Source organism: Zea mays, chromosome 10 (genome assembly GCF_902167145.1).
Source record: "Zea mays cultivar B73 chromosome 10, Zm-B73-REFERENCE-NAM-5.0, whole genome shotgun sequence".
NCBI lineage: Eukaryota > Viridiplantae > Streptophyta > Magnoliopsida > Poales > Poaceae > Zea > Zea mays.
In genome coordinates, this window is record NC_050105.1 from 10,529,133 (window position 1) to 10,538,355 (window position 9,223).

The following is a 9,223-nucleotide window of genomic DNA, read 5'->3' on the forward strand; positions in this document are numbered from 1 at the left end:
CAGCCCATTTTCCAATCCTTCCAGTAGCTTCTTTGTTCCTCATTATGTCCTTCAGAGGCTGTGATGAAGGAACAATTATGTGATATGCTTGAAAATAATGCCGAAGCTTCCTGGAGGCCATTAACACAACATACAACACCTTCTCCAATTCTGTATCATTTTTCTTTGATAAACTTAAGACTTCAGAGACGAAGTACACTGGAGCCTGGTTTTTGACTTGGCCGTCTAGCTTCTCCTGTACAAGAGCCGCACTAGCTGTAGAGTGCGAAGCTGCCACATATAAGAGTAATGGAGCCCCTGGTGAAGGTGGAGTTAGTGTTGTTAGATCGATCAAGTATTGCTTCAGCTCTTCAAAGGCTTTTTGCTGGACCGTACCCCATTGAAAAACTTTGGCTAACTTCAGTATTTCAAAGAATGACAGATTTCTTTCTGCTAATCTGGATATGAATCTGTTTAATGATGTTAATCTTCCTGTCAGCCGTTGGGCCCCCTTCTTTGTGCTTGGTGGCTCCATCCGAAGGATAGCTTCAATCTTGCTCGGGTTGGCTTCGATTCCCTTTGTTGATACCAAACAGCCAAGGAACTTGCCCTTCTTCACCCCCAAAACACACTTTTCTGGATTTAACTTCAGGTCAGCTTGCTTGAAATTGGCAAATGTCTCTTGCAAATCAGCAATGTGATTTTCTTGCTTCGTGCTTTTCACTATAATATCATCAACATAGGTCAGTACATTCCTGCGTATTTGAGAATGAAAGACCTTGGTTGTCATTCTGCTGAAGCTTCCTCCAGCATTCTTGAGCCCCTCAGGCATTCGAAGGTAGCAATATGTGCCACTAGGAGTTATGAAGTTAGTCTTTGGTTCATCTTCCTTCTTCATCCAAATTTGATGATAGCCTGAGTAACAATCCAATAGATTCTTGAGCTCTGAAGAAGCTGCTGCATCTACAAGAGAGTCTATTCTTGGTAATGGGAACTCGTCCTTTGGACATGCCTTATTAAGGTCTGTGAAATCAATGCACATTCTCCATTTACCATTGGCCTTCTTCACCATAAAAGTGTTGGCTAGCCATTCTGGATATTTCACCTCTCTGATGACACCAACACTAAGAAGTCTCTTTACTTCGTTCCGAGCACCTTCAGCTTTGTCTTCAGACATCTTCTGAAGCCTTTGTTTTCTTGGCCTAAAGGATGGATCCACATTGAGTGAATGCTCGATAACATCTCTGTTGACACCACAGAGATCATTGGCTGACCAAGCAAAGACATCTTTGTTGTTGAATAAAAATCTTATCAAAGTCTTCTCTTGCTCATCAGATAGCTGAGATCCTAGCAGCACCCTTTATTCTGCTATGTCTTCGCATAGTAGCATAGGCTTCGGCTGATCTGCCGAAGCAGCCTTCTCTCTTTTGTGCTTAAACTGTTGACAAGCTTTGGCTTCGTCTATGTTATGGATTGCTTTTGAATCTATCCAATTTCCTTCAGCCTTTCTAGCAGCTTCTTGACTTCCATGGATAGTGATGGGCCCTTGCTTCGAAGGTATCTTCATGCATAAGTATGCTGGATGGAGTATAGCTTTGAAAGCATTGAGTGTCCCTCGACCAATGATTGCATTGTATGGGTACTCCATGTCAACAATGTCAAAAACAACTTGCTCAGTTCTTGTATTGTGGACATAGCCAAAGGTAACTGGCATTGTGATTTTGCGAAGTGCCACAATCTGCCTTCCTCCGAAGCCACAAAGAGGGTGTGTAGCATCATGAATCTTGTCTTCTGGCTCTTGCATCTGTCTGAAGGCCTTAGCAAATATGATATCTGCTGCACTGCCTGTGTCAACCAGAACATTATGGACCAGAAACCCCTTGATGACACAAGATATGACCATATCATCATTGTGAGGGTAATCCTTGAGCTGAAGGTCCTCCTGGGAGAAGGTGATTGGGATGTGGGACCATTTGGACTTGATGAAGGGTCCCTGCACCCCAACATGTTGCACCCTTCTTTGTGCTTCCTTCTTCTGCTTCTTGTTAGCTGGCTCTGAGCTTGAACCGCCTGTTATCGGGAGCACCAACTTCATAGCCGAAGGTGCTACGACTTGGTTATTGAACGAAGCCATCAACTCAAAAGTGGAAGTGAGTTCACCGGAGGTGGGCGCCAATGTTGGAGACTTGTTCTCAAATGCTATGAGTTAAGAACAAGGCAACACAAAAATTTTAAGGGTTAATGCCCTTCGTCCTTCGAAGCATTATTTCCCTTAGGACATAATGATCTTCGGACGAAGGTCACGAAGGACGGACCTTCATCATCGCAGTGTATATCAATGAAAGAAGAATCATATGAGATATGAAAAACAACATGAATAATCATATAACATTACTAATATATATTCTTTTTAATTAACATGGATAAACAGAAACAATATTGAATTACATTTATACCTTCAGCTTGACAGAAGGTAAAAGTCCAAGCATGACACGCGAGCGAATACAAGTCAGCATGAACAGTACGGGGGTACTATTCACCTATTTATAGGCACGGGACGCAGCCCGATCAGAATTACATTTATGCCCCTGATGACTAGTTACAATCATGACACAAATTATCATGGACTGAACGGTCTTTTCCTCTTTAAGTCGGTGCAGCCCTTCGTCTCAAGGCATGCCGCTATGCCAAGCTCCCTGGATCGTAGCTTCGACGTGTACCTTCGCGCTGTGTTTGATTATACGCTGATATTTCGAAGGTGCTTCTTCTTAAAGGACCTTCGGCGACGAAGCAGGCCCCCAATAATGGCATTCACCAGATCAGTCAACGTACGGTTTTTCCTTTCAGCAATCTTGTTTGATTCGGGTGAATAGGGAGGCGTCCTCTCATGAATAATGCTATGTTCTGCACAGAAATCATCAAAGACTTTGGGAAATAATTCGCCACCACGATCTGATCTAAGACGTTTGATCTTTCTCTCTAGTTGGTTTTCAACTTCAGCCTTATAGATTTTAAAGTAGTCTAAAGCCTCATCTTTAGTTTTTAGCAAGTATACATAGCAAAATCTAGACGCATCATCAATCAATGTCATGAAGTATCTCTTGCCACCTTTTGTCAACACACCATTCATCTCACAAAGATCAGAATGTATGAGTTCTAGAGGTGCCAGATGTCTCTCCTCAGCAGCCTTGTGAGGCTTTCGAGGTTGCTTCGACTGCACACAACTATGGCACTTAGAACCTTTGACTATGGTGATATTCCGAATTAAACTCATGGTTGAAAGCCGAGGCATAGAGCCAAAATTAATATGACACAAACGAGAATGCCAAATACTCACAAGATCATCAACATTAGCGCAAATATGGTTCACAGACTTATTATTGAAATCTAACAGAGAAAAGCGGAACAAGCCTCTGCAATCATAGCCTTTACCAATAAATTGTCCAGACTTAGACACAACTAATTTATTGGACTCCAAAACTACCTTGAACCCATCTCTACATAGAAGGGTTCCGCTAACGAGATTCTTGTGTATAGAAGGGACATGATGCACATTCTTTAGCTGCACGATCTTTCCCGAAGTAAACTTCAGATCCACCGTGCTAGTGCCATGAACAGAATCATGTGACCCATTCCCCATTAGGACGGAAGAATCCCGGGCACCCTGATAAGAAGAGAACAAATTAATGTCAGAACACACATGAACATTAGCACCAGTATCAAGCCACCAACTAGGTGATTGAAATACTGAGAATATGAAAGGTAAATTACCATACCCTTTGTCTTCCTCATTGCTAGCGATCACTATGTTGACATTGCCCTTTTTGCCACGACGATCCGCTCGATCAGGACAATCCTTGTCAAAATGACTTGTCTCGCCACATGCGAAACATGTCAGTTCAGCCTTGTTCTTCTTCTTCTTGAAGTTGGTAGTTTTGTTGGGCTTGTTAGATTTTGGCTTTCCTTTGTCCTTGTTGTGGTTCCTTTGAACCATGTTGGCGCTGGAGTGACCCTCGCCCCCTTTAGATCCCGTGTCCTTAGCCCGAGCTTTCTCCTCAACATCTAGAGACGCTATCAGATTTTCAACTGATATCTCCTGTCTCTTATGTTTTAGAGATGTGGCGAAGTTCCTCCATGTAGAAGGCAACTTTGCAATAATGCATCCAACCACAAATCGGTGAGGAAGGATAATCTTAAGGTGGTCGAGCTCCTTGGCTATACACTGTATTTCATGAGCTTGCTCTATAATAGAGCGATTATCAACCATCTTATAATCATGAAAGTTCTCCATGATATACAGGTCACTGCCAGCATCTGATGCACCATACTTAGTAGTAAGTGCATCTCACAACTCTTTTCCGTCTGTGTGCTGAATATTTGTATCAACCAGACTGTGAACAAGGGCGCTAAGAACTGCTCCTGTAAAGATAGTATTGGCATGGTCGTACTCTTTCTCCTGTTCAGGAGTCAGTGCGCCCTTAGGTTTGCCTTTACTAACATGGAACACATTCATAGCAGTAAGCCAGAGCGTGGCTTTGACTTGCCACCTCTTAAAGTGCATACCATTGAACTTTTCTGGCTTCAGCGCTTCGGCAAAAGCAGCCATAGAAAAACTAGGAAATTGTCTAGAATAAGGTTTTTGGATTGTTGAATAATTAGACAATTTTCAGATTAAACTCCGAATATAAATCATGACCAAATCAGAAGAACTGAAATAAAAAGTCAAATCAGATGATGCGTACTGATTAGACATACTGATAGCAGCGGGGTTGATGATAAGCGGAATCAGCGAGCAGTCGCGTGAGGACGCTTTCCAAAAACCTTATTCGCCCTCTCCCAGTGCATGATCTCGAAGGGAGAAGGGTTCCGGAGACCTGCTCTCCCGATTGCAGATGCACGTCGGTGGTCGGGATGAATGGAACTGAAGGCGGCTCAGTTGTGAAGAGAGGCAAAAGCGAAAACTGGGATGATTTGAATGCTGGCTGCCAGGCGCAGGCGAGGCGAGCGAGCGCGCGTGCGCGTGTGGCTCTCCACACTCTCCTTTCATCCATGACTTGGTGAGTGAGTGTGACTTCCATATTTAAACTAGTTCCACTCCACTAGGACTAGCAATATGGTGCTATTGGTTCCACCATTCTCTAGACATACACTTATATGAGCTTTTGAGATTTTCCTGATATTTATTTGAATTTCTCAATTAGGCTTAGCCCATAAATCCTAACATATTGGTGTGTTACAAATTACAGTTCTGTATGGTATGCAATATATGTTTATCTTCCTGTTCTTGGTTGTGTGATGATCTTGGATTCTTGGGCAACGAAACAGAGAAGTCGATTTAGCTAGGACTAGCACGATATAAAGTAATTTGAGCAGTAACTTCAACTTATATTGAAAACATTTGCAAATTGCAATTCAAGTTCCAAGGCATCCTATCCTTCCTCAACACGCCCCAAGGCAAGCTAGTCCCTTGCAACCTCTCAACCCATAATACCTAAACATAGCAACCTCTCTCTCTCCACCCTGATTGCGCGGGAACAACGACGCTGGAATGTTAGGCGCATCTCGTAGCACCACCAACAGCACGGCGTCGAGATGAGCGGTGGTGGCGACGGCGGCGACAAGGAGGCCTTCTTCCACTGCCTGGACCGCGTGCCTTCCGGCCTGCACCTCGACGCCGATTTCCCTTCCGATGACGAAGAAGACGACGAGGATGACGTCCGCGTCTCCTTCACCTCTGCCGCCGGCGACCAGCATTTCAAGAGCTTCCGGTACCAGGCGGCCGTGCCGGTGGAGGATGACGAGGATGACGACGACGATGACGACGACGACGAGGACACGTCCAAGTACGACATGTGGATGTCCGACGAGCCCATGTCCATCCAGGAGCGCCGCCGCCGCCTGCACCAGGGGCTCGGGATGGCCAGCAGCCGGGACCTCGCGCTGCGCCGGCACAGCATGAAGAAACGCCCCGCCGATGTCCCGCGGGCCATGTCCCGGAGCGTGTCGAGGTCAAAGCCACCGCCGTCGCCGATCCCAGCCAATGCGGCCTCGGCCGCCAACGTGCCGAGCACTACCTCTGTGGCGCAGGCGGCGGCTGCCGCGCCGCGGCCGGCGAAGGAGGTCATCACGAGGCGGCGCTCGGACAGCAACCTTGTCGTGCGCGACGGTGCGTCGGTCTCGGGGAAGCCACCGTCGCAGCAGCCCTTGCGACGCGTTCTGTCCTTGCCGGCTCGGCCTGACGCCCGCGACAGCACGCCCGTCGTCGGGAAACCTCAAGCCGGGGCTCCGCGTGGGTTGCCTGTCGTGCCGCCGCAGGCAGCGCCAGGGATTAAAGGCGGCAAAGGCGATGGCGACGAGGGGAGCAAGAACAATCGGGACGGCGAGAAGGAGGTCGCCGTCGTGGCCGCCAGCACGCCCAAGGACGCTTCGTCGAGCACCCAGCAGCAGACGGGCGTGCTGGGGCTTGAGGAGTTCGAGAAGTTCATCGGCAACACCCCCATCATGAAGCTCATGCGGCGTGGCACGAGCCAGAACCAGCCCGCGCCGCTGCCCGCCGGCGTGCCGCCCAAGGCCGACAAGTCGGGCGGCAAGAAGAAGGGCGGCTGGCTCAAGAACATCAAGTCGGTGGCCATAGGGTTCATGCAGGACAAGGACGCCAACGCCAAGTCGGGCGTCGTGTCCGCGGCGGCGGCCGTGCCCAAGTCCGTCCCAACCAATGCCTCCGCCGGGTCTGCTGCGCCGCCGGCCGCGGGTTCCGAGCGGCCCAAGGTGCACCAGTATGGCAAGTCGAGCAAGGAGCTCACCGGACTCTACATGTGTCAGGTACTACCGGGCACCGGCCAGCCTGCTGGCCTGGCCTAGAGCACGCGCGCGGCTCTCGCTGGCTGGCTGCACAGGTACGCTACGCACTACATGAGGGTGAGACGGAAACCTATGGTGAATGAAACAGGAGATCCAGGCGCACGAGGGGTCCATCTGGAGCATCAAGTTCAGCGCGGACGGGCGGCGGCTGGCCAGCGCCGGCGAGGACAGCGTGGTGCGCGTGTGGCAGGTGGTGGAGACCAGCGCCCCGCCGTGCTCGCTGGCGATGGATGGCAAGTCAGGCCCGCTGGCCCCGCTGCCGTCCCCCGGCGCGGCCGACGGGGCGTCTTCAACGACGACGCCGGCGCTGGCCTCCATGCCCAAGAAGCCGGCCAAGGGGAAGAGCGGCGGCAGGGACGCGCTCCCCGAGCACCTCGTCGTCCCGGACAAGGTGTTCGCGCTGGCTGAGCAGCCGGCGTGCGTCCTCGAGGGCCACCAGGACGACGTGCTCGACCTCACCTGGTCCAAGTCCGACCAGGTCGACCTTTTGTGCCCGTAGCCATTGCTTTGCTTTGCACACCCGTCCCTGATACAGCTCCAAGCACAGCGACAGCACGACGGAGCCTCTGATGAGCGCTTGTTCTCGCAGCAGCTGCTGTCGTCGTCGATGGACAAGACGGTGCGGCTGTGGGACACGGAGAGCCAGGCGTGCCTCAAGACGTTCGCGCACAGCGACTACGGTGAGCAAAGCGAGCGACTGCTGATAGATGGGCGGCTGCTTGCTTCTGCCAACCAGCTGGTTCTGACATGCCGCCACGCCCGATCCTTGTGCAGTGACTTGCATCCAGTTCAACCCGGTGGACGACCGGTACTTCATCAGCGGGTCGCTGGACGCCAAGGTGCGGCTGTGGAGCATCCCCGACCGGCAGGTCGTCGATTGGACGGACCTCAACGAGATGGTCACCGCGGCCTCCTACACCCCTGACGGCCAGGTCTGGCCCATCACCACACACACTGTCTCATCCTCACCATTGTATTCATCTCTGAACAAAATCTTTTGAAGGGGGCGATCATCGGCTCGCACAAAGGGAGCTGCCGGCTGTACAAGACAGCAGGTACTCCTTGCATTGTCGCCATATTCAGTAGATGCTAGCAATGCTGTTTGCTTTCACCATCTGTGGTGCTTGATTATTGTTTCACCATTGGAATAGACTGCAAGCTTAGCGCAGAGGCGCAGATCGATATCCAACCCAAGAAGCGCAAGGCGCAAGCGAAGAAGATCACCGGATTTCAGGTACACAAACACAAAGCAACAAGCATTTCAGCTACATGGCTTGTTTATGTATGATCTTGCCATGGTCCTGGGCGCAGTTTGCTCCGGGGAACCCTGCCGAAGTGCTGGTCACATCTGCCGACTCGCAGATCCGTGTCTTCGACGGCGTCACCATGGTCCAAAAGTTCAGAGGTACGGCAGACACAGATTAAAAGATCTTGGTGCGTGCAAGTGTGACTGCACGACCATCTCATCGATTCTGCTGTCTTCCCCTCTCTGTTTTCCAAAGGTTTCAAGAACACGAGCAGCCAGATCACGGCGGCCTACACCTCGGACGGGCGGTACGCCGTGTGCGCGAGCGAGGACTCGCACGTCTACCTGTGGCGGACCACCCGGGTGCCGCCGGCCGCGGCCATCGGCATCGGCATGAAGCCCAAGGCGTGGTGCACCATCCGCTCCTACGAGAACTTCTACTGCAAGGACGTGTCCGCCGCGGTCCCCTGGACGCAGTCGCCGTCCCCGCCGGGCGCCGGCGACGGCAGCCCCACTGGCGGCAGCCCAGCGTCGGCGGACAAGCCGCCGCAGGGCGCGTCATGCAACGACGAGTCCTGCAGCGTCGCCGCCAAGCCGGAGGGCGGCGACCCGAGCAGCTGCAGCGCCGCCGCTGCCGAGCCCAGCAGCTCCGCGCGGCAGGGTGGCGCCAAGGGCGACGGCGGCAACGCGTGGGGCCTGGTGGTGGTCACGGCGAGCTTGGGCGGGGAGATCAGGGTGTACCAGAACTTTGGGATGCCGTTCAGGATCAAAGGCCAGGCCAATTTTTTCTAGTGATTTTGGGCACTCCCGAGACTGCAATTCGTTTGGCTGTTCCTGTTGGTGACTTCTCTTCTCCTAACTATATCATTTTGTGTATGTGATGTGCAATGAAAATAGTCAAGGGTGCCATGATTTGGCGTGTTTTAGCTGCTGAGATGGGATTTTTACTTGTACCAAAATTAGTCAAAGAAAGAATTTTTTAATATATAACATGATAATGCAAGAACTAATATGTTTATATATAGACTAGTATAACGATAGTGCGTTATGACGGCATATAAATTATTAGATAAAATATTAGAGCACAACGATTACATGAACGAACAATATATATTATTATTGGCTTCAATATTTCAT

General features: G+C 50.5%; 1 protein-coding gene across 1 annotated transcript; it reads left to right on the top strand.

The window, feature by feature from the left end:
- Positions 1-5,391: 5,391 nt before the first annotated feature.
- Positions 5,392-9,022, top strand: LOC103640850 (Transducin/WD40 repeat-like superfamily protein). Its single transcript, XM_008664313.2, has 8 exons — positions 5,392-6,801; positions 6,929-7,318; positions 7,433-7,520; positions 7,615-7,772; positions 7,844-7,895; positions 7,992-8,074; positions 8,152-8,245; positions 8,343-9,022. Exons 1-8 carry the CDS (start codon positions 5,572-5,574, stop codon positions 8,876-8,878), a joined length of 2,631 nt encoding a protein of 876 aa, XP_008662535.1. The 5' UTR covers positions 5,392-5,571; the 3' UTR covers positions 8,879-9,022.
- The last annotated feature ends 201 nt before the right edge of the window (positions 9,023-9,223 follow it).